At 40.0% G+C, this 25,747-nt stretch overlaps 1 protein-coding gene across 1 annotated transcript in view; it reads left to right on the top strand.

Annotated features, from left to right (window-relative positions):
- The first annotated feature begins 384 nt into the window (after positions 1-384).
- The window catches only part of LOC117295747 (uronyl 2-sulfotransferase-like), a 48,665-nt gene continuing 23,302 nt past the window's right edge, over positions 385-25,747 (top strand). The window contains exons 1-2 of the mRNA XM_033778477.1: positions 385-423; positions 19,873-20,101. Of these exons, the coding sequence (XP_033634368.1) occupies positions 19,903-20,101 (199 nt within the window). The 5' untranslated portion in view covers positions 385-423; positions 19,873-19,902. The remainder of the gene's footprint in view (positions 424-19,872; positions 20,102-25,747) is intronic.

The following is a 25,747-nucleotide window of genomic DNA, read 5'->3' as shown; positions in this document are numbered from 1 at the left end:
TCCAACAAAAACTACATGGTGTACGTGCACAATACTCTTACTGGCCTAAAGCATTTACCTCTAGATAATAAATCAAGCATTCAGTTCAAAAGGATAAAAGTTTGTTATCGCCACGTTATTCAGCGAACCATGAATCATACACAGCTACTATTCACAAGAAAATCTATGCGTGGAGGGTAACAGACAGCACACAATGGAACCGGAGTTTAACAATGACAATACCAAAAGTGCAATCGTCAGCCCTTGAAGTTTATTATACATGGGGCCCGGCTGATGGTGATCAAAAGGATAAATCACGGACCATATGCACAAAATATATATTCAAAAGAATATCCATATAATAGATTTGTCTGGTGTATAAACTGATGTCCCAGCCATTGGATTTTCGTGTGTTTTTGCTAGATTCCTCGCTCCCCAACCAAAGTGAGTACAAAACGTCTCTAATGGATAACAATGGTATATTTCGACATGGTTTTTTTCCCAGCAAGAGTTGTGGGGCTTAACTGTTTTTGTGTTTGTTCTTCCTGTACATTTGAATTGTTTTGCCGCTACATAAGATTACACCCACTAAATAGAATTGCTTACATTGCTTTCTTCGTTAGAAAAAGGGGGGGGGGGTCCGTACTCGTCAAGGTTTGCTTTTTATGGGCCCCTCCATCCCCTACATGTGTTTTGCATTGATTTTTAGTTTTTGTTTTCTATTATTGTACGATTGCATTTGCTTGTAATAAATGATTTATTACCTTCTGTGTAGACTAAGCAAGTCTCGCGCGTATTTGAACTTGCGGGACCATTATGTTCCAAACCTTATGGAGTTTTAGGTGGGACATTTTGTTTCGTCCATTATTTCAGTTTAACGTAGTTTATGACCATGGATATTATAAATATTGTTGGAAATGTAATACTAGTTAACAAAACGTATACAAGTAAAATCCTTTCAACAAAAGAAATCCTACTTTCGGGATGTCAACTTCCCGAGATAAATTATCACAGGAAGACGACATCCTACTTTTGGGATATCGACATTCCGAGATAAATTATCACAGGAAGACGACATTCTTCTTTTAGAATGTCGACTTCCCGAGATAAATTATCACAGGAAGATGACAACTGACGTTTAGGATGTCGACATACCGAGATAAATTATCACAGCAAGACGACATCCTACTTTTAGGATGTCGACATCCCGAGATAAATTATCACAGGAAGACGACATTCTTCTTTAAGAATGTCGACTGTTTGTAGTTATAAGACTCCTTGGGGATAGGAGAAAAATTTGGAAAAACCGTGACCTCAATTTGACCTCTACTTCCGGGTCAACCGGAAGTGGGACCATATCTCAAGAACTACTCAACCGATTTTCAATTTGTTTTCACTTACAGACTCCTTGACATTAATATTGACTGTGAAAACTCGTGACCCCATGTTGGCCTCTACGTCCGGGTGAACCGGAAGTGGGACCATACGCCAAGTACTATACAACCGATTTTCAATCCTGTTGGTTCAGTTTTATCCTCCTAAGGCATTAAAAATAAACTTTGAAAATCCATGACCCCAAGTTGACCTCTACTTCCGGGTCAACCAGAAGTGGCACCATATCTCAAGAACTACACAACCGATTTTCTAACTTTTTTTCAGTTACAGACTCCTTGGGCGTTAGAGATTAGCCTTAGGTTACCGTGACCCCATGAAGTGGCACCGTAACTCAAGACACTGTACAGTATTTTTCAAACATTCAGTTATAGACTCCTTGGTATTGTTAACACATAATCAAAGCAAAAGAACACGGAACAGCTTTGTGTTTGTTCACAAACACCTAATGTCTAGTTCTTTTTGTTTCAGGATCACACACAGTTGTTGAATAATACACATAATTGATACACAAGCAGTTTTCTTCGTCAATTTTATTGCAACAACGTGTTTAAACTTTACGAGCTCTTCACAAAAAAAAATTGCAAGACTTTGTACCAACAGTAACCAATGTTTTAGATAATTATCTGGAAGAATCCCGATTAATCATGGGATAGAAAAAAATATAATCCAAGACCTCCATTCAGACCCTTTCCAAAATCGTCTATGTAACAATGACCTTGGTGCTCGAGCTAAGTTGTTTGGAGGTTGAATACTTGTCAGTCTTTCATCTACCTTATCATGGGTTGCCAATATAATGATCCTCATTATGATTTGACGAGTCAAACCATAAAGATGCAAAGTATCTAGTACCCCCCAAAAGACTATTGTGTAAATAATCTACAGTAAAGCCTTGTATTATATTGAAATAACTCAATAAAAGCAAAATGGGTAAAACCCCATGGGTATAGGGTAGAATCAACATCCAATGTGCAGCATCAACATCCCATTAGTTTTGAAAATGCAGTACACACTTTAACTTGTTTGTTGTCACTTTCGATTGGTTTTAATGGTTAAGGCCTAATTGTGTCATGCATTGAAAATTATGTGCTACTGTTACCATCTTGCCATACCACTTGTAATCACCTTGCTTGGTCAGAGTCGAGAATAAAAGTAATATTTCAAACACTCTTCACCTTTAAAAAGCATTTCACAGAAAAAGTTACAGAAATCTTTGTGTGAAATGTTTTTCAAGTCAAGATAATAGTATTCTTAAATTCACTATAATTGTTTGTACATATATATGGGCCCAATTTCATGAAGCCTTTAAGCACAAAATTTGCTTAGCATGAAATTTCTTCCTTGATGAAAACAAGATTACCAGCCAAATTTGAATTTGTCGCGTATTGCTTGTTACTGGCATTCGGCTGTTGTTTGCTTATACTGGAGATCGTGTGGAAATTTGGTTGGTAATCCTGTTTTTGTTAAGGAAGACATTTCATGCTAAGCACATTTTTGTGCTAACAGCAGGCTTTATGAAATTGGGCCATGATCTTCAAAGTTAATTCTAATTCCAATAATTGTTGCATCAGTATCAAATAAACGTGTTCCAGAGCACAATTGTAACTAAAGAATGATTGCATCTTTTGAATTAATATAGTTGCTTTCATAGGCCTAGTAAGTCAACCTACAAATGGAGTGCAGACCATTATGGGGGTTCGAATAGAACCCCATGAGCTGTATTGGTTAAAAAACACCTCGGTGCCTGGGGAGCATGGGTAAAACTCCATGGGTATAGGGTAAACAAAATAAAAAATAGGGTGCATGGGTAAAACCCCATGGGTATAGGGTAGAAAACACCATGGGTAAAACCCCATGGGTATAGGGTAGAAAACACCATGGGTAAAACCCCATGGGTATAGGGTAGAAAACACCATGGGGAGCATGGGTAAAACCCCATTGGGTTATGGGAGAAAACACCATGGGGAGCATGGGTAAAAACCCATGGGTATAAGGTAGAAAACACCATGGGGTGCATGGGTAAAACCCCATGGGTATAGGGGGAAAACACCATGGGGTGCATGGGTAAAACCCCATGGGTATAGGGGGAAAACACCATGGGGTGCATGGGTAAAACCCCATGGGTATAGGGGGAAAACACCATGGGGTGCATGGGTAAAACCCCATGGGTATAGGGGGAAAAACACCATGGGGTGCATGGGTAAAAACCCCATGTGAATCCATGGGAAATATCCCATGGGAAGTTCTCCCATGTATACATGGGGTCCAATTTCTCCTTGGGTTTCCCATGGGGAATCGCCCATGGGAAATCATCATGGGTTTCCCATGGGAAAACACCATGGGAAAATTTTGTAAGGGCAGCCCATTATAACAATCTAACCGAGAAATAATATGGCTGTGAATCACATGATGTTATGATGTTATGCATCGTCAGATACATACTTCCTAATCTGTGACTCATGAAATCGAACAGACTTGCAAAGCTGGAGCCGATTTCACGAAACGTTAATCTTAGGGTTTGCATGTTACGGTGCAAGGCTGGGACTCAACTCAAGTCGTAAGATTAACACAATTTGGAAAGAGTTTGGCGAAATCGAAAGCAGGTCTATTTGATCAGTCATAGACAATTCAATCAAAATATGCACCAAGGTTCTTGACTGATGTGGATGGTGCATTCTGATTGGTTCCAAATGTAAGAATGACATTCATACTGTGCAATTACCAAAAATTATTTTGCTCATTTTAGTTAAAATTTATTCTTTCCAATCCAAATACTTAAATATCCAAAGCACAGTCTGAGAGGGTTTGATAATGTATAAAGGTTAGGCGGTTGTGCAACATAGGTAGAAAACCCGTTTAAAATGTTCCTTCAAGTTGGTTTTCCCCTATCCACCACTGTTTACATTTCTTTACGGTCTTCTAGCGGTCTCCACCCGAAGGTCCGTTAGTCCGAAGGTTCAATAGTCCGAAGGTTCGATTGTCTGAACGCACAAATTTCCCATAACAGGGGGTTCATTAGTCCCAAAATGAAGTAGGTTTCAATAGTCCGAAGGTTCATTGATCCGAAGGTTCACTGGTCCGAATAAGGTCCGATAGTCCGAATCGATGATCAAACCTTATTGTCAATTCGGACTATCTGACCTCATTGTCAATTCGGACTATCGGACCTTGTTGTCAATTCAGACTATCGGACCTTATTGTCAATTTGGACTATCGAACCTTCAGACTATTGAACCTTCGGACCATCGAGCTGTATCGCCTAGTTTGTAAATTGTTTAAAGTGTTTTGTAATAAACAGGTTTTGCAAAATCCGTGGTCAACTACTCACTATGTTTATATAGCAACCTTGAGGTGAAAGGGAAACACTCCACGTTTTTCTTTATTTACAGTTTCTACCATCAATATCCATTAGTCTGAAGGTATTTTCATTGTTTATTGCTCAATTTAATTTATTTTTTTCAACCACTGGTTTGCTTTTGTTGATCGATTTATCAATAAATATATTTCTTGTTTTTTGTTTGAGGCAAACTACAATTTGAGTCACTATTCCTTTTTTGCATTTCACGGTGTCTTTACCCTATTTGACCCTTATACATGTATTAATTGTTATGATTGCTTGGAAGTGAGAAGTATTTTTCGTGGTTACAGTTGCTAAAAAAAAAATTAAAAGTACAGCTGTTATATGAAACCTTGTCTTGCAATATCTTGGGCAAGTAGAGTGTATGTCGATGATTAGCTATAATACCTTTAAAATACATCGACATCTGAAAAGAGTTACTGAAATTTTTCCGGAATCCCTGCGATCCGCACACGACTGCCCTGTGAAACTTGTCCACAAGACTCACATATCAAACTTCCACATGTCGACCATGGTTTTCAAAATCGCTTTTTAGATGAAAACTTAAAATAAAAAAACATTTGTCAGGAAACAAATAATGAATTTTGGGACTGATAGTAATACAAACTATATTTTATGGTGCAACTTGTCCAGCTGTCATATTTAAAACACATTTTGATTGGTAATTTGACGTAACGTACTGTCCATGGACTTATAGCAAGTTTAATTTATACACAGTCCGAGCAGAACACATCGGGTTAAAGGACTGCATTGGACCATTACCATTGACCGTGGGCATTATTTGTTTGCATGAGGCAGCTCACGGATATTAAACAGATATATAGTAATGCATTTGAAGATGACTTTGTTAAGTTAATCCCTAATCAACTAATAAAGCAGTTAAATCAAAATAAAAAAGATTCACAGATGCCCTCCGGTTCAAGCTTTACAGTTTTAGAAACTATTACTACCCTCTTATAAAAATGGACTCGTCTGCACGATTGTCTCCGCGGCAACAGTGAAGGTATACCGCGTTCGTACTTGAATACATGAATACATACTGCTGTCAGCTTGTACAAGTCGTTAATGAGGAGTCAAAATCGGGGAGCCATCAGTTCGCGCGAGAGCATGTGATCTCGCGAGACCACATCTCAGCGCGTGGGGCCGATTTGTCCACAAGTCTAACACAGAGCATGCCTCTGAGTTTACGACCCATATCGGGCGTGGTATAAATATTGTGGCTCAAGGCCACCATACTGAATGGAGGAACAATGCTATCAAAGTGACCCTAGTGAACGATATTGTGGCTCAAGGCCACCATACTGAATGGAGGCACAATGCTATCAAAGTGACCATAGTGAACGTTAGCCTTTAGTTATTATTATTATTTTGTTGGTTGAAGCACTGTGGGATCACAATGTGGAATAAAGTTATTTTCATCGTTGTTTCTTCTCCATCCAAATGATACAATCGTCAGTTGTGAAGTTCAAGAACATCCATCCGAATTGTTTGCTTTGGTTTTGGCCTTTTGTTTACCACAACTAGTGCTACTGCTACCCTCTACGGGAGTTATAACTCTGGACACAGTCGGTCATGTTCAACAAGCTAACGTTTTTCCTGTGTGTGAATATCGACTCAATCATATAACCAGTGAGTAACACTTTTTGTCACCAGTCGTTTATGGTCGTGGGAAAACACAATTTAAGGTATTGGAAATGTAGAACAATGTGCTCAGAGTAATTGGTTGAGTCAAAAATCAGTATCTGTGACATGAGGTGATTCGCATTCATCAATAATTAGAAAGGTCTAAAGACTTTCACAGATATGGAAAGCTAGCCCTGGTAGGACGTCAGTCATTGCCACTGCACGGACGTCCTGTGTATACAGGTTCTTTACAATGCCAACACAAATTTGACTACAATTTTCTTTATTTTTTACCTGATTTGAGAAGCTGAAATTCCGTTCATATATTCATAGTGTCCCTCACTATAATTTCAATTTTCTTTTCACAAAATATTAACACCAAAGGAGAAAATTAAACAATTTTAAATAATGCGAGCTTGGAGTTCCAACTACAAGGAAGTAGTTAAAACTAGAAACCCTTACATTCTGACTTTACTTTATCGCTCAATTAGCAGACCCATACTTGAATACGCAGCTCCAGTCTGGTGCCCTGTTCTTTCGACTCAGCAAAAACACGCTAGAGAAGGTACAGAGGCGATTCACCCGTTTTTGTTTGGGTCTGCCGAGAAGGGTTTTAATTGATTCTGTAAATGAAATTGAATATTCTGACGGGTGTGTCAAGCTGGGTCTGCCTCTTTTAATCAACAGAGTTCATTTCCTTTCAATTACGTTTGTTATTAAATGCTTATATAACAAATTTGACATTGGCACGGACACTCTAATTCCCATTAATTGTAGACATATCGAATCTGTTAAATTTGTCCATCATCGGGCTCGTTCCAATGCTGCCCATCATTCTCTTTTTCACAGATTCCCTAGATTATGGGACGAACTACCGGCCTGCATTAAAGTTACAATTATCCATAGTTATCCTCCTTCACAAATTCCCTCAGAAATCATTTATTAGTCCCTGGCGAGGAGGTCCCCTTGACCAAAACAGTTTAACTTTCTAGTTGCCTTGCCCATTCAAATACCTTGCTGCTGTTTTTTATTTCTCAAATTTATAGTGGCTTTTGCATAATAATTAACTAGGATCTCTCTTTTAACGAGTTTGTATTTTTAATGCCCATTAGTGCTTTTATAGTTTTAACTGCTTGTATAGTTCTATATTTTTATACTGTATGCCATGTTTTAATAATGTCCATCTGTAATGTCCCCTTTTGTCTCTTCGTAAATTGTGGCATCAGGAGATTAACTCGACAGTAATTTAGTTTACTTTTTAAAAATCCTTCAGGGGTGCTGCTTTTTTTGTTATTGTATTGTATGTTCTTTTCTTTTTTTTTACTGTTCTTATTGTCTGTGCTTGAATTTTTGCCTGTGAAATTAATAAATGAAAAATGAAATGAAATGAAAGGAACATGTGAGTAAAAGTTCAGACTCCCGAGTGAGGTAGAAATATTTTTAACAGATTTTGAATTTTTTTCGCAATAGGTCCCGTACAATTATTGTACGGGACCTTTATACCCTGGACTCCGTCACGTTGCCTGCAACGGAGGAGTCCAACCTGGGATAATGGAAAGCTTACTTTTGGGGGTTGTTCTAAAACCCCCTCGACCCCCACGACCCACGACCCCTCGACGTCATCCCCGTGTTCGAAGAATGTCCCAATTCAGAATTGATAAAATGTCGCTTTACGGCCGAGTAAGAATTAAGTCCCCGATTTAGAAGTGTGTGACGCAACTTCCATCCACGACTAGACTTGATTTCAAGTCTGAGACTGCGGTTATATTTATCTGCATCATTCACACCCAGAATTGGGAGTATTAACTCTCCGCTTCCGCACGTCACGTGCACAACGATTGGGGACCCCAAAACACGTGTGGGCAATTTGGTCGGTCGGGTCTACAACCTTGAGCTCCGCTTCTAGTAGTACCAGCGAAGTACACAGGACGGGAGCAATCGGCCGGAAATGGGTCCGCCTGATCATCACGTAATGAGTTGGCCGTAATCGTACTCGGGCGGTAAACGCAGGTTCCCAGTTGGGATAATAATCTCGGATCGGCCAAGAGATACGCGTGGAAATGCCGCGTTTTTTTTTATCACAACACAGCGTACGAGACAGACCATACACAAGTAGTATGCACGAAGCAAACTTCGCGTGATTGGCTGCTGAGATCGGGCCCGTGGTAATTGTGATCACAAACAATTACCACGGGCCCGATCTCAGCAGCCAATCACGCGAAGTTTGCTTCGTGCATACTACTTGTGTATGGTCTGTCTCGTACGCTGTGTTGTGATGAGCGAGGCATGGTAGTCGACGTCTATGGTGTTTTAAAGACGACACTTCGCGTCACCGTCGCCGTCGACCTCGCCGTCGCCGTCGCCGTCGACATCGCCGTCACCGTCGCCGTCGCCGTCGCCGTCGCCTTCGTAATTTCTGAACTTTAGAGGCCAACACAAAAAAAACCAAAAAAACTGTCAGCGACCGTCAATGACCGTCGAAGACAGTGCGATGGGAGTGTACACGCGTAAGGTATGGGCAGATACAAAGCCAAGAGTTCCATCTAAATTGGAAAGTATTATTAATTTTTATTTCATAAATCTGTTCCACATACCCCTGGCTATGTCAGATTAGCGCCCCGATGTGTTAAGTTTGCTACTTCATTGACATGTTATCGTTTCACTTAGTTACCTGTTTGTTGTGTTGTCATTTAACCTTCGAGAAAGACTCTGCTTGGGTCAAACTTCCGGCCAGCAGTGGGCACTGTTGGAATCTTCTCAAAGTAACTATTATCATAAAACCTTTCTTGATTACGAGTAATAGAGAGAGGTTGGTAGTAAAAAACATGGTGAGAAACAGCTCCCTCTGAAGTGACGTCGTTTTCGAGAAAATGATAATGTTTTCAACGAATTTGATTTCGATACCTCATAATTATTTAGAAGTTGAGGTCGCGAAATCAAGCATCTGAAAGAACACAACTGGTGTGACCATGGTGCGACAAGGGTGTTTTTTCGTTCATTAATATCTTGCTTCTTCGACGACCGATTGAGCTCAAATTTTCACAGATTTAATATTTTATGCATATGTTGAGATACACCAACTGTGAAGACTAGTCTTTGCAACAATAGTGTCCAGTGTCTAACTATTTCATGCAATTTTACCATCGGTCCATTTGGTTGCCGTAAGTTGTTTGCAACAGCTAATTTTTTTGTTCTAAAAAATAAGTAAATAACAAGCTAGTATTGAACCTAATCGCAGTGAATGTTTGTCAGAATGTGTCCTTATGCAGTTTGAAGGATCATACATTGTTGTTTTTTTGCACACAATGTAAAGTGGCCTACAATCATGTGTATGTGTTTCAGTGTGATTTTTAAAGTCACCTAGAAAAACAATTCTTCAAACATTAGAGTATAATAATTGTTCCTGAACAATAAAACAATTTTAACGATTTATATGTTTAACAAATTAAATAAAGTTGTGTGGGGATGACTCCGCCTACCCCTTTTGTGACGTCAATCGAGGAAGATGTTGCCTCGATCGAACATCGAACACACGTTCGTGCAAGTCAATCAAGTCCTAGTCGTGGGTTTGTACGTTTTGAAAAAGGTTTTTTCTTGCATTTTCCCGGCAATGTCGACCAGGTATATTGATGCTGGATGCAGCAAAACAACTAAAGATGGTGTCAGTTTGCAAAGTGGTCCGGTCCGACGTATTTTCCAGCGCTGTGCAGCAAACACTTCGAGCCGTCGTGCTTCGATAATCCGGAATACACTTTGACATGAAGAAAAAAGTTCTTTTCTAAAACATGACGCGATCCCAATAATTTGTCCAGCTAGTGGGGAAGTCGAAGAAGGTACCTGAAGAACCTAAAGGAGCATTTTGCCTAACGCGACAAAAAACCAGGTATTGTTTCAACCTTGAGGGCATGTTTTTAGCTTGCGCCAAGCGTCACTATGTTGTGTTGGCACTGCATGCGATTCATCGCGCCTCGATTGACGTCACGAACAGCGCCCTCTCAGGTCTGTTTTTTTTTTCAAATTTGTAAATAACATGGAAACTGATTTTTTTAAACCTTAGTTAATTGTTTATTCATAAATACCTCAAACAGTTTCGCTATTCCTATTGGTGGGAGTGCGTCACGTGGGGGTGTTTAAAGGAACACGTTGCCTTCAGATTTCACAAAATTTCACGTTTGAGGGTGTTCCTTATACTTATTTAAAGTTGTTCTTGCAATAAAACACATTTAATGTGTTGTAATTAGTGAATGGTAATTAAAAAAAACAAACACTGACCTCTGACCCCGAAACATGGCCCGCGAAATATATACGTTTTTCAAGCCGTCAAAACGATCGTCCGTTTATGCGCGATGCACAGCAGTTAGGCTGGCGCCGTAGCCAATGGCCTGGTAAACCTACCAGAAGAACACGAGGTAATATACCGTTCTCTACCATACGACGTTGTGTGAAATGTAAACACACCATTTTGCTGTCAAAATGGATCGCCGAAAAACACAGATTCAGCTCATTGCTCTACGCAAAGAGATGATTGAAGACACGTCCAAAAAGAAGGAAAGGACACCTCGCCAATCAGGGTAAGAATAATGTAGTGGGACATGGACTAGCCGCCGAGAGAGAGAGAACGGACCGTGATTGTTTATACCCAATGCAATGTTATTGTTAGTTATTATTGTGGACATGACACGTAAATTCACAGCCATGAGACAGCCGCAGCACAGAGTTGTGAGAGTACATAATGTACATGTACTATGACTAGTTTACATATAATTTTGTAGATCTATTCACTCGGTGCATAGATGGGGGTGGGGATTTGAATCGAGTGCCCAGCGTACTAATGACTTGGCATAATTTACCCTAATTTACTTTGATGCTACAATTAAAAGAGTCGTTTATCTGGCTGGGAAGGGGAGGGCTTTTGTAAAAATTGTAGAAGTACATTTTAAAAATAGTACAGATTTATGAAATGTTTTTTGTATATTTTTAACAGTTTACCCAAAATATTGTACCCAAGTCAACTCGTACCCAAGTCAACCCGAATTCTTTCAAAGAAGTGTGACCTTTCAAACAATAAAAAATAAAATTTTCGAGAACTAATATAATAAGTTATATCAATGGTTTTCAATTTCTTGTTGAAGGTACTATGTGAGCAGATGCCAGGACTTGGCGTAAACATCTTGGAGACCTCATCAAACCCGGCACCTCCAAGTCCACATCATCCACCTCCGCAAAGCTCTTGCCAAGCTGGTGGGTTTGTACCAACTGTAGGGAGATGCCAACACAACAGGACAGGTCATGCTGCAAACAAAGGCCGGATGAATGCTTCTCAAACTTGGCAGTAAGAGACTGATTATTTCATACTGTCAATGGCATGTGCATGTATAACAATATACACATGTACTGTCAAAGCAGTCCAGTTTTGTTACATGATATTTTGATCTGTGTCCCCCCCCCCCCCAAAAAAAAGGAAACAAAGTAAATGTGTAAACAAACATTTAATAAGGAAACACAAATTTAAGCTTTCATTCATTGTAGTTACTTGTAAACAGCCTCCTTCGCCAACGTTGCATTACCAAAATACTTCACACTGAACAGCCACATCCTAATAACATCATGTCTTTGACCAGCAGCCGATTTCACGAAACTTTACGCAACTGCGTAAGTCCACTTGTGCAACGTTTATGGAGCAACTTGCGCCATTAAAATTGCGCAAGTGGACTCACGCAGTTGCGTAAAGTTTCGTGAAATCGGCTGCAGGGAGGTAGTATTTGCTAAAATGTCACTTTAATGAATCAACATCAAGTGCATGGGTTTTATATTCCATATACATGTACAAATAACCAATTTTTATTTTGTTAATTGTTTCAAAAAATTTTGTGTTTATATTTGAAAAGATCTTGAGGCACCTTGTTCTGGACCACCATTAGAGTTGGCACGACATCACAGGAATGACATGTACACCAGGGCAGCATGATGTACACAACAAATGACTTTGCCACCCAGCCAGCCTTCACAGACAACATGTGTCATGTCAGAATGGTACTGGAAATAGAGTAACACTACCTGGTTACTGTGTTTGTAAAATCAGGGGTATATTTCCAGATAGTTTCAACTTTCATTTACACATGATTTATGCAAAACAGGTTTAACAAATGGCAATATTTCCCGTTGTCAACAAGTAGATTCTTATTCCTAAATTAACACATGTCAATACTTAAACTTATTATTATTTTTTTTTTGCACATTACTTATGTCAACAAATCATTGAATGTGATGTGAGCAGAGTTTGTTTTCATCACAACGACATATGATTAAGTTTAATTTGAAGTACATGGCCAATTGTTTATACAATCATATTTATTGTATTATTTGAGATTTCGATATTTTGTAACAAAAAACACACAAGAACAACAAAATGCAAAAACATAAACAATCCGTATTCAAATAAATTTATCTGAAATATCTTTATTCTGTATTCATAAAGAGACATGGATCATAGATGCAACAAGTTTGATAAACACAGTGCCATTTCAATTTTTTAACCTTAACCCTTGCAAGTGTATTTTGATTTCAAACCACATGCCTGTTATGAAATGCTGTTTTAGAATGATGTTTTAGAACTAGTCATATTGTTGACTAGCAGACCATGTTAGTTCGAATAAGTAAAAGTTTTAAAGGAAAACCACCCAATTTCAAGTCATACTTGTGTTGATCATTCTATTCTACTTTTAAAACATCCTTTCTAACCATACAATGCATTTTACAACCAAATCACTCGATTTAAGGCATTGGTCTCTCTAAAGGGACTTTATACCTTAGATGTTGGTAATTACTAATTTGTGATCATAAAACTCACTTGATAAAGTCTACATGATGAGAGGCATGTCAAAGGACTTGTTTCTATACTGCAATGGTGTTTTTCTTTCACTGTTTCTTGCAGCTTTTATTGCCAAATTTAGCCCAAATTGTCACAGGTTTATTATTTTTATGCATAAATATTGAGGAGATACACCAACTATTACTAAGGATACTGCATGGGACTATAGTGTTCTTTGACAAAGGACAAATTTAATTAATGTTTGCAAATACATCGTGTACTGCTGTGAAATGTAAAAACATGTCTCAATAAATTGACCATATTGTTTTATAAAGTTCCTATAAATTTGTGACAAAGATTCTATTTGATTACATACAAACTCTACAACTTGCCAATAATGCTAATAATGCACTGACCTTATGTCTTATGCACACCTGTACAGACATTTTTGTAGCCAAATTGTGGAAACTAAATTTAAGAAGTGGAAAATCTGGATTTGTGTTTTGCTACAAGTTCTTCTGTTGGTAGTAGTGGTGGTGGTATTAGGGGGGGGGATGGCGGCTGTGGGTAGAAGCCATCCTTGCACCATTAGCGGTAAGCCTGGGCGACTAGTGTCGGACTCCAACTATTGAATCCTTAGTCGAGTCGCGACTATTGTTTTCAACTATCCGGTTAAACGTGCTACAAAAATAGTTTAAAAAAAATTGTGTCTACCTGTTTGGTGAACCAATTTAGTCACTCATTACTATTCATGACAACATAATTTACTTACAGAACACAGTCAGACATCAGTGACACAAATCTTCAATCTTTTCCGCTTGAATTAGACTATATTGTGCTTGCGGCACACATTGCCACAGTGCATCGTGATAATTAAAAATTTGTCGCGACTAGTGTCGTAGTCACAACTATTGGATGGAGGTGCGACTAGTCGATTAGTAATTTTCACTGGTCGCCCAGGCCTAATTAGCAGAGTTTTCCTGTCCTGCGAAGAAGCTGGTTGTCATCTAACCGTGCTTGGAAAACTTCTTTGATGTACGTGTACTCTTTCTTGTCCATACCGGCTTCAATAATCACATCACCACCCAACTTTCACTGTGACCTGGCAATCAAGTATCAATACAAAAATGTTACAAAATAATAAAATTGTTCCCCGTTTCTGATTTTGTTTTGTAATTTTTGAAAAGAGTTCTTCTAGACTATGGCCCTTTTTGAAACCACGGCTTTGGCTTTGGATTCAGCTCGGGCTAGCTTGGCCCCGCAGATGTTTGGACAATACTGAGCGTGCTTTGCGTAGGGATTCAGACAAGAGGACGGAGTCTGAAGCCGAATCCAAAGCCGAAGCCGTGGTTTCGAAAAGGGCCTATGGAAGCTTCATTTTTGTGGACAAGAGTATTACTTTATTTTAGCTTTCCTTGCCAACTACCATTTGCAGTATGTGCTCCCTGTTCAGATGCATCGCACAGTAAATTTTGCTGTCAAATGATTCTGAGCAATGTAAACAGGAGCTACCTCAAATAGTACCGTCCAAGACCAAGGTCAAGGAATTACATCCCCATAAATAGACATAAACATTATTTTATAAAACAATGAATGTATACCCCGAAGAAAGGATCATGTTGGCAAATAAGACAAGTGACATCTATCCTATGGCGATGGACTAGTATTAGATAGACACCACTGTCCTGTTGCCCTGTGACTCTACATGTACATGCAAACAGCATAGGGAAAGGACAGAGAAGTAAAGTCCCTGTAATTTTGTATCTAAAAACGAACTGTGGGGTATATATGTGACTCGCAATTGCATACTATACTTACGCGGTAAACACGGTAAACGCCTCTCCGACATGTCTGAGCAGATGTTTTATGAGAGGATGAATTCTGTAGCTGTAGTTTTGTTTCAACTCCACTCGCTAGTTGGTATTAAATAATCTCGTCTTTTTGCTGCAAAGGCCCGAGGCAAAAAGAGACACACGACTACAGAATCACATGCACTATTAGTATTAGTAAAACGGGTACTAGACATTCTTTCGTGTACAAAGTATTCGCATTACTAGACTGGCCCCGCTAAAATCCTACATCGTACGAGCAAGAACGGGGAGTTCAGTGCGTCTGGGGAGGTCTGGCCGCGGGGGATGATGGCCCGCTGGACGGCAGCCGCTCGGCCCCGGGACGTGGGCTGAACTTGCTGCTTAGATAGATTTATAAAAAGTTAATTCAACGTAGGCCCTTTTATTTTTGTTCATGAACTGTTTTTTGTTGTTGGTAACCATGGAGGAAGAGATAGATACAAATGGGGTTCGTAAAATGGTTAATAATTGCTCAGTCGTATAGTTCAAAGGCTGCGACTGGAAATAAGACTAGTGAATTTGGCGGCCATTTATGGGAGTCAAAATCTTGACCCCCATAAATGGCGGAGCGTTTTGTTTCGAGAAAGTTAGCAAAAGCGAAGCATTTCTAAGGCATGTTTGTGTAGATCATTATATTCTACTTTTTTAACATCTTTCCAACCGTAATCATTTAACATCAAACGCTTGTCATAGCCCAAAAACGCCCAATAAAGCGCAACCCGAAGCCAACGTGTCCCTTTAATGAAAGACTTCAGAAAGTACTTCTTTGCTTTTCCTTTTTTATTTGTGAACATCAAACAAGCAATGAAACAACGTTTTTGCACAAATAAATACAAACATAGGCTATTTTACTCATAAAACCGTTAAAGCTGCTGACTTAAACGCCCCATCCCCCAGAAAAAAAATCAACGGAAAAAGCCTGTTTGTTTCAAACTAAAACAATTTTTTTGAATCTGCTACTTTTACTCTCCGACTACAATATGACTGCCTAATGATCAACTTGTTAGGTAGCCTTATATACTTGTAAATGGGTTCAGCAGACATTGCTGCAGTGACTTTTAAAACAATGAGAGTTATTGTGTAAAGCAAAGTACTTCAATTTGATGACACTTGCATGACAAGTCAGACAGGTCGGACGTTACTGGGATGTACACTTTCAAAATGTAATATATTTACTCATAATATTGTTTCATACCAAAGTTAAGAATCTGCTACTATTACACACCAACTATAATAAGACTGCCTAAGGATCAACAACAACATATTTTTTTAAAACAAAGTTTTATAATGTGATTCTCTCACACACCGACTACAATAATTATAACTTGTTAGGTAGCCTTTTATACTTTTAGATGGGTGCAGCATTACTGCAGTGACTTACAGCACGTTTTAATGTGCAAGATAAGCCATTACACCTCTCAGTGTGGTGGTTTCTCTCGATTGCACACCTTGCTGGGTGAACACACACGTTTCAAAAAAAGTCCATACCCCTGGCACTGAACTTGGTATTTGCAGTCCAGCACATAGTGTGCCTTGTAGTACACATCTACTGCTTTCATGACTGATGGTTGTGGAAAAGCATTTCTTGACTCCAGATCAGCGCTGCCTAATGATAGCACAAAGGGCTGGGGATGAAGCTTTGTGTCTATCCTTCAGTTATTGTGGCTTGATGATATCCTGTGGCATAACAAGTATAATAAATAAAACTTGTTAATATCCTAATACTCAGTTCTTAAGATATAGCGCCTAATATAACATTCAAATATCAAGTAAAGTGATCATTAGTATTTTATTTAACAAGAGGATATACAGAGTTATTTTTTTGAGTTATGAGAGCTGTTTAAAGCGCCTTGTTAGGGTTTACAAGGTGACGGCACAATCTGAAGACAACCACGCACGAACATCAGGACAGATCCGTATACTGAGAAGAGTAACAGTAATTTACTAGTAGGCATGTGTGTTACTATTATTTTGTGTTGGGTTTGTAAGAATTGTAATTATTTCTGAAAACATAATGATTCATGAAATTGGGTTTTCAAAACATACTGGAGTCATTTAAATAAAACAAATTCAGATAACAGTTACATAGAAGACCAAAGCAAGGCTGCTTGTTTTCAGAGAAATTCATCACTTACCCGTTGAGTGTCGATGGATGATTTTGGGAATAAGTTGCAAATTATCTGCCTCGGTCAGCACCTTCATTGCCTGCATGTCGATCTCATTATCTGTATATGAGTTGTAAACAAAAATAAATTTAATTGCAAAGCTGTTACGCATGGGCATAGCTATCCTATCTTAAAAGTAGCTGTGTGTAACTATGCACTGCTTCCAATACTCTTAAAACTAGTGTCATTATGGTAAATTTAAGGGTCCTTTTTTTTTTGCTTCGATTTTTGTGTTCCCTTTTTATCAAGAAGTGGTCATTTTGTTTCCAAATTGTCAGCATCAGGGAAAAATAGGGACATACCCCGGTCCCAGGTCAAACAGTGTCACGTACCCCCACTGCTTGGTATAGGAGCACATGCGCCCACTATTTAGGGAGAATATAGTTGGCGGTGCACATGTACCCAACCCTTGGGGAGATCAGGAACATGTAACCCAACTTTTTTAGATCAGTAAGCAAACAGTTGGGCAAGATAATAGCATGTACTCAACGTTTTGGAAGAACAGAACCGATTACCCATTTTCTAAGGAGAAAATACCAAGTCTTTGGAGATAATTAAAACAGTTTTCCCATTCCTTGGGAAGAAGAGGCCTACCAAACCCATGCTGTTTTAATTGCTATACATTACATGTTCACCCAAGTTCATCTACATGTTTTATATCAAGGGATATTATCAATCAAAGTTAATGATAAGGGGGTTAACTAAGGATACTATTGGACGTTATATAGGCTACTACTACTACTACACAAGGGCTAGGCATGGCTCTGCGTGTGGCGTCGTGTGTGTGTTGTGTGTCGACGATGTCCCTGAAACTGCAATAACGTGCGGTAGGCCATGCATTCATAGCTCAAGCCGAGTTTTCAGACAGGCCCACACGTTCTTGATCTAAATCATAATAAGAACATGTACTTATAAACTTTAGAGATACATTTATCAACTCTCACCTCAGAAAACGTCCGTTAGGGAGCTAACGCCACACTCCTCCAGTAATCTCAACACTTGGTGGTCAGCCATCATCGACGTCGCATTATAACTTTCATGACTTGGTAATGAGCGCGTGTGCGCACGATAACAAGGTTCACAACAAAATGGTTAACGTCACACCCTTTCACGCCACAATGCCCATCTGCCGGGAGTGTTTCTCCAATTTCTACCCAGCAATTCGTGGTTGGATAAATCTAATAAACAATACAAATTAATTGGACAATGTTTAGCCAACAATTGTTGTTTAAACTATACTCAACGTTGGTAACTTTTTTATCTTAACCAACCCTTAAGTTTACTCAATAGTTGAACAAAAATTTACCAACAAATCACAAATGGCGTTTACCCAGCGATATTTTGCCCAGCTCTTTTAGCAGTGTACATTGATTCCCTTATTCATATTCCACTCATCAAAACACATTTTAGTGGCAAAAGCTTTATTTTGACAAAATACCACTTCCACGTGACTTTAATAACCACGGTGATTCCGTCTCCAGTTAGCCCTATATAGGACTCTTCCTCTGTGCACATATACAGAGTCCTAACTATTAAGGCTTGTTTCTGGGGCGGAAAATTTTCAAAGCTTCATAACAAATCTTATCTGCAACAAGTCACTCATTTCAACGGAATCACATTCTATGGCGGCATACAGTTTTCTGCGGTGGGTTTTGGTCCTCACAAATCCGTCATTTTCGTGAAATAATGCAGCTCCCAACTTAAACAATTCCCGTTTTGATCGTTTTCTCACAGTGTTGTCTGTTGCCGTGCGTACGCGTATACATTCGCGTGCAAGACGCATGATGCAAGACGCATGGATTCTTGGTCACCATTATCTTGACTGCACAGCGTTAACACGCAAACACAATGCAATAGTTGCGCGTCGTGCGTCTTGCGTACACACGGCAGACTGTGAGAGTACGAAGCAAAATTTGAATTTCTTAATGTTGGGAGCTGCATTAGTTCATGAAAATGACGGATTTGTGAAGAACATATGACGATCAAAACCCACCGCAGAAAAACATTTGCTGCCATGGAGTGTGAATCTGTTGAAATTGGTGGCTTGTTGCAGGTAAGATTTGAGTCATGAAGCTGTGAAAACTTTCCGCCCCAGAAATGTACCCTGATGTCCAGGACGTCACTGTAGTAGTACAATACGAAAGTGTAAGGCCGCCAGGGCTACGTCTCCAGTATACTTATACTAACATTTACACGCAGATAAATGCATGGGGAAAACACTATTTGATTTTGGGAAATATTATCTTTATAATGGTTTGATCCTGGAGTAGGTTAAATTTGAAGCATTTATTTGGTAATGTCATATAACAAAATTCCCCATGAACATTTTCGCATTAATTGAACGGCTCTTTTTTTTTTCTTTTTTTTTCTTTTTTTTTTTGGGGGGGGGGCTGTTTGTTGATTTTTTGGGTTGTAGGTAGGGGTGCTTGTTTGTTAGTGTGTTTGTTTGTTTGTTGGGTTTTTGAGTGGTGTGTGATGTTTGTTGGGGGGGGGAGGTTTGTTTGTCTGTTTGTTTGGTGGGTGTTTTTTTTTGTTGCTTGCCTATCTGTTTTCCGGTTGGTGATAAACTGCATGATAGTTTTTGGGAGTTTTCCCCCAAAATGACCTTGATCAACCCACAAAAATTTCAGGTGCACTATCTGGTCGTCTTACTTAAACTCTTAATGCTCCCGCTGTGTATCGTACCGATTCCAGATTTCATGAAGCTGAATATTAATTGACACGATGAAGATGCCGTTAAAGAAGTCTCTGCTTGTGTGCTGTTTGGTCGCCTTATTCCTGACTTCTGCTTATCGGTTAATAATCTACCAATCTTACTCATCATCTTCGACCAAACTCAACTTGAGCAGACTTACTCATCGAAAAGGAGGAGCCGGAGTTACGAACCCGCCCAATGAATCATTTGCAACATCACAAGCTAAAGGTAAATAAAAATGTTCAGTGTAGACAGTAGAGCTATATGAGTGTCATGGTTAAACCTGTTATGACTATAGTGAGCCAACCACACCATTTTGTGCTTAGCATTGACCAAGCCAGCTTCGCTACCATGGGCAGCGCGCCCTATCGATACCTCTCGTCACTAACCCAAATGGCCCAATTTCATAGAGCTGCTAAGCACGAACATTTGCTTAGCATGAAATTCCTTCCTTGATAAAAACAGGATTACCAACCAAATGTCCATTTGTTGCATATTGCTTGTCATTCTTCTCTCCCGACGAGCGCCAGTCGAAGCTCTCCATACAAACCTACGCAAACGGCGCGCTATGTAGTGCACGTACATTCCCTGTATAAAATTAAAATATTTCTAATACGTTCTCCCTTTTGAACGCAGGCGCGGCCGTTGAGACTGCCTGGACGGGTCCATTTAATCAAAGGGTGCGTTTATCTCTAAATAATGTTAGTTCACCCAATGTCTACACTAGAAAACATCGTAAATGATTTTGTGTTGCATTGCCAACTGCTTTAATAATTTAATAATTTAATAAGCAATATATATTTAGCGTAAACGACATGTCTTACATATTATGTTTAAGATGTGCGCTTGCCTCAGAATTAACATTACCTGCGGCGAATGTTCCCGTCCGTCAACAGACGATCGTTTGCGTGGAAACCAAGTATAGGCAGAAACCATTTTCTCAAAAATACCTCTAAAAAACGTCAATAATCCAGAGGATGTACGGAGGGATTTTGTTTAAACTTTCAGGAATGAAAGATCTATCCCTCATCACAACATTTAGTAAAAAAAATCAGAGGATGAACGATAATTTTTTTCACATTATGTCGATGTTTATAGCCCTTGTAGGGGTGACGTTTTGTAACAAAACTCCCGCCTGGACCCATTCATACACGTTGGCCGCTGCAATAAGTCAACGGAAAACTTCGGTAAAATGTTTAAGCATTTTATGTAAAACTAACCAGTTTAACAATTGAAAATGCTCTAACAATAAGTACTGTTATGTTTCCAGTGCTGTTAAAAAGAGAATTTCAGCGGTATTCATGTTATCTTTTCTTGTTTAATATTGTAATCACCTATTTTTTAAAATGGAGTGTACCCAAAAACGCGCTAGCAAAATGATTGCGCAATACCCCTTCCGCCCCCCCCCTTCCCTGATTATGATAGTAGAAAGCTTCCCTTTAATTTTACTTACTGAGGTGCTGTAGTTTTTGAGAAAATGAGTAAAACTAATAATGTTCGTCTCAGTTTTAGCATGTAAAAACGTATTAACCAGTTATGCTATGGTTTTGGTATAATATCATAACTGGTTAAGGGGATTTTACATCCTAAAATAATTTTGGTCTCATGATACCAAAATGATTTTGTGACTTGTTTTACTCATTTCTCAAAAACTACACAACCTTAGTTAGTAATATTCGAAGGGAAGCTTCCATGTAAGTTTAATGTAAATCTGTGGACATTTTAAAAAAGTTCCCGAATCCTTTATGACGAAAGACATGCGTGCGCGCGTAGAAAAGATTGAATAATGAATACGTACGCTCATTTATGTCCCATTTATGTGTGCTAGCATAATAAGCAATCCCTCGATGTCGAGACAAGATGCTCTCCAGAGAAAAAAAAAATAAGTTGTTAGGGTTGAGGTAGCCCTATATAGGACCCTTTCTCTGTACACAGGAACATAGTCCTAACTATTGAGGCCCGTTTCTGGGGCGGAAAAATTTCACAGCTTCATAACTTAAATCTTACCTGCAAGAAAGCACCAATTTCAACAGATTCACATTCCATGGCAGCATATGTTTTTCTGCGGTGGGTTTTGATCGTAAGTTATTCTTTACAAATCCGTCAATTTCATGAAATAATGCAGCTCCCAACGTTAAGGAATTCCCATTTTTGTTCGTACTCCTCTCACAGTCTGCCGTGTGTACACAAGACGCACGCACGACGCGCAAATTTTGAATTGTGTTGCGTGTTAAAGCTGTGCAGTCAAGATACGGTGACCGAGAACTCATGCGTCTAAGCTTGCATCATGCGTCTTGCACGCGAATGTATACGCGTACGCACGACAACAGACAACACTGTGAGAAAACGATCGAAACGGGAATTTTTTAACGTTGGAGCTGCATTATTTCATGAAAATGACGGGTTTGTGAAGAATATATGAGGACCAAAACCCACCGCAGAAAAATGTATGCAGCCATAGAATGTGAATCTGTTGAAATTTGTGGCTTGTTGCAGGTAAGATTTGAGTTATGAAGCTGTGAAAATTTTCCGCCCCAGAAATGTACCCTGATGTCCAGGACGTCACTGTAGTACAAAACGAAAGTGTAAAGCCGCCAGGGCTAGGGTTGAGGTAGCTGCAGCCGATTTCACGAAACGCTAGGATCAATCCTAACTCTAGTTAGGACGAGTAACCCGTCCTAACTTAGGATGAGTTCAATGCGTCCTACGTATTTGGATACGGAACTGAGCCCGTCCTAAGTCCTAAGATTAATCCTAAGTTAGGAAGAGTTTCCGTGAGCCACATACTCTCAGGCAGGGGTGCGTTCCACTCGCGCAAACGACTCGCAACTGTTCGCGCAAACGTTTTTTTATCGTTTGAACGATTGGTGCGTATACGCGATGTCAACATGGCGGCGCCCTGAAATGAAGATGGCGCGCACCATACGTAGGTTTTTTTTTAACTTCGTGTTTGCTGCAATAGTCCTCTTTTTGACATCATTACATCAACTAATTAACTTTGTTATTCCAAATCTGCATTATCATCCACCGAAAATACAATGTAATTATGTTTGTGACAAAGAAATAATACCGTATGCTTGTCCGCCATTTTAAAAACCACTCGCCAACACCTCCGAAGTATGTTCGCCTAAAGTTGCCAACGTTCGCCAACGGTGGCAGCGAACAACTCGTTCCACTTGAAATTGTTGGCGAACGTGCGCAAATGTTGGCAACGTTTGCGCTAGTGGAACGCACCCCTGGTGTCACAGGTTGTAGTTATAGGGTGGGTTGGACTAGGGAGATGTCTCTCACGTTCCCTCTCCTTTCGCTGCTGACGCTTAGCTGTTGCCTGAGCTAGTCGATTCTTTTCAAAACTAGCCGTGCCTCTGTGCAACAGTTGCCTCCATGATGCTCGATCTGTTGTCAGGTTCTCCCAGGAAGCAGTATTGAGACTACACCTTTGTAGCGATGCTTTTAGGGTATATTTGTAGCGCTTCCGTTGCCCTCCGCGAGTCCGTTGTCCTTGGCTAATAGTAGAGTATAACCTTTTTAGGAAGGCGCTCGTCTGACATTCTGACGCAAAGGCCAGACCATCTCAGCTGGGCCCAATTTCATGGCTCATGCTTCGATCGCGATTCCCCGCTTACGTGCAAGCGCCGAATTTCTGCGCTAGCCTTGTAAACGTAGAATGCCTAGTAACGTGAAGTACGCACGCGCAGAAGCACAAATTCGCCGCTAACCCGTGAAATACGCTTGCCGCAAGCACAGAATTCCCTGCTCCCGTAAGCGCCGATTCTGTGCTTACGGTAAGCAGAGCCATGAAATTGGGCCCTGGTGTTTGATGATCATTGCTTCAATGCTGGTGGTTTTTGCCTCAGTGAGGACACTTGCATTCGTGTGGCGGTCTTCCCATTTGATCTTAAGAATCCTTCTGAGGCAGCGCTGGTGGTAGCGTTCCAATGTCAGCAGGGCCCAATTTCATAGAGCTGCTTAACGGTCGATTTTGTGCTTAACGGGTACACCTAGCAAGTTTTTAATTTCATAGCCTTGCTTAAGCAAGTTTTTTTGCTAAAAACGACGAGGCAAGCAAGCAAAAAGGGTCCTTAAAGCCCCATTGCTTAAGCACCCTGTTTAAGCGCCGGGCCCAGTTTCAAAGAGCTGCATCCCGTAACGGTCGATTTTGTGCTTAACGGGCGCACCTAGCAAATTTTTCATTTCATACCCTTGCTTAAGCAAAGTTTTTTGCTTACATAGGTAAGCAAACAAAGAGGGTCCTTAAAGCCTCTATTTTGCTTAAGCATCCTATTCACACAGCGCATAGTGCAACACTCATTGCAAACGATGTTATTGTGCCGGCACAGCGGTGATTGTACGTGTGTTTGTATGGTAGGTGTAGCGAATATGTGTCTAAAATGCTTCAGAATCATGCTGTACAATCTTCTTGTTTACTTTCAAGTTAGTGTGTAAACCTTTCGAGGGGCACTTTGAACCATTACAAATAATACATATCAGACACAGAAGGCGGAGATTTTTTTTTATCGCCACTCGAGTGCACTCCGCATTTATTTCGCCCGCCATTTTGTCAGCACCTTCTTCTTTTTCGCTTAAGCAAACGATCTAAAATGTTGCGCGCGCAGTTTGTTTACGTGCTTTAGCTAGCAATAGGTTTACGCTTATGCAATTTTTGTTGCTACGTTAAGCCAACATATTTGCTTACCGTTAAGCAGCCCTAGGCCATGCACACAGTGCAAAATACACTGCCTTCTTCTGTTTTGCTTAAGCAAACGATCCAAAATCTCCGCGCGCAGATTGTTTACGTTCTTAAGCTCGTGTACGTTTAGCATGGAATCCGAATGGTTTTAAGCAATTAATTTTGCTACGTTAAGCGAAAAAAATTGCTTACCGTTAAGCAGCTCTATGAAATTGGGCCCAGGTTCCTGCGATATGTAAAACCCAAGTTTCACAACCGTACAATAGCGAGGGGATTGCAACAGCACTATATACAAGAAGTTTGGTGTGTGAGTTCATAGATCATATGATCATTGAAAACACGATGCAGCAGCCTTCCGAAGGAAGGACTCGCACTGTTCATTCTGTGATGAATCTTTGTTATCGATGTTGGCTTTCTGGAAAAGTTGACTGCCGAGATAGGCAAAGTGCTCCACGTTTTCAAATTCTTGTCCACCAATGAGGATTTTAGGAGCAGTTGAGAGTTGACCAGGAGCAGGTTGTTGAAACACCTTCGTTTTGTTAATGTTGAGAGACAGCCCCAGACGTTTGTATGCATCATGAGAGGTTTAGAATGGATTGTAGCCAGCCTCAGAGTGTGCCACTAATAACCCGTTTTTATATAGCGCTTTTCACACCCAGAGGGCGTCCCAAAGCGCTTCACATTATTACCCCTGGTCACTGGGCCTTAAATCACTCCTTAAACCATCTCAGCTCCCTGGTGGGGAGTATACAGCCTTGTGCAATATTAATATGCGCTACTCGGCTAAATCAATCACAAGAACCATCTCTGCCCTCACAGGTACCCATTTACCCCTGGGTGGAGAGACGCAAATATAGTTAAGTGTCTTGCTCAGGGACACTTAGTGTCACGACCGGGATTCGAACCCACACTCTGCTGAACAGAAGCACCAGAGCTTGAGTTCGGTGTTCTTATCCACTCGGCCACGACACCCTATAAAAAAAAACATGTTGAGCAACTATTGCACAATCATCTGCACACTCAAGCAGATTTACTGCAGTCACAGTGGTCTTGGTTTTGGCACGCAAACGAACAAGATTGAAGAGTTTTCCATCCATGCGTTACTCGATGTTTACCCCAGGCTGAAGGCGGTCCCCAACGAGAAACAGTATGGCAGCTAAATACAGGGATAATAGGGTGGGAGC

Source organism: Asterias rubens, chromosome 10, assembly GCF_902459465.1.
Source record: "Asterias rubens chromosome 10, eAstRub1.3, whole genome shotgun sequence".
In the NCBI taxonomy this organism is placed as follows: domain Eukaryota; kingdom Metazoa; phylum Echinodermata; class Asteroidea; order Forcipulatida; family Asteriidae; genus Asterias; species Asterias rubens.
Note: the sequence above shows the minus strand (reverse complement) of the source record. Positions and strands in the feature narration are given on the sequence as shown.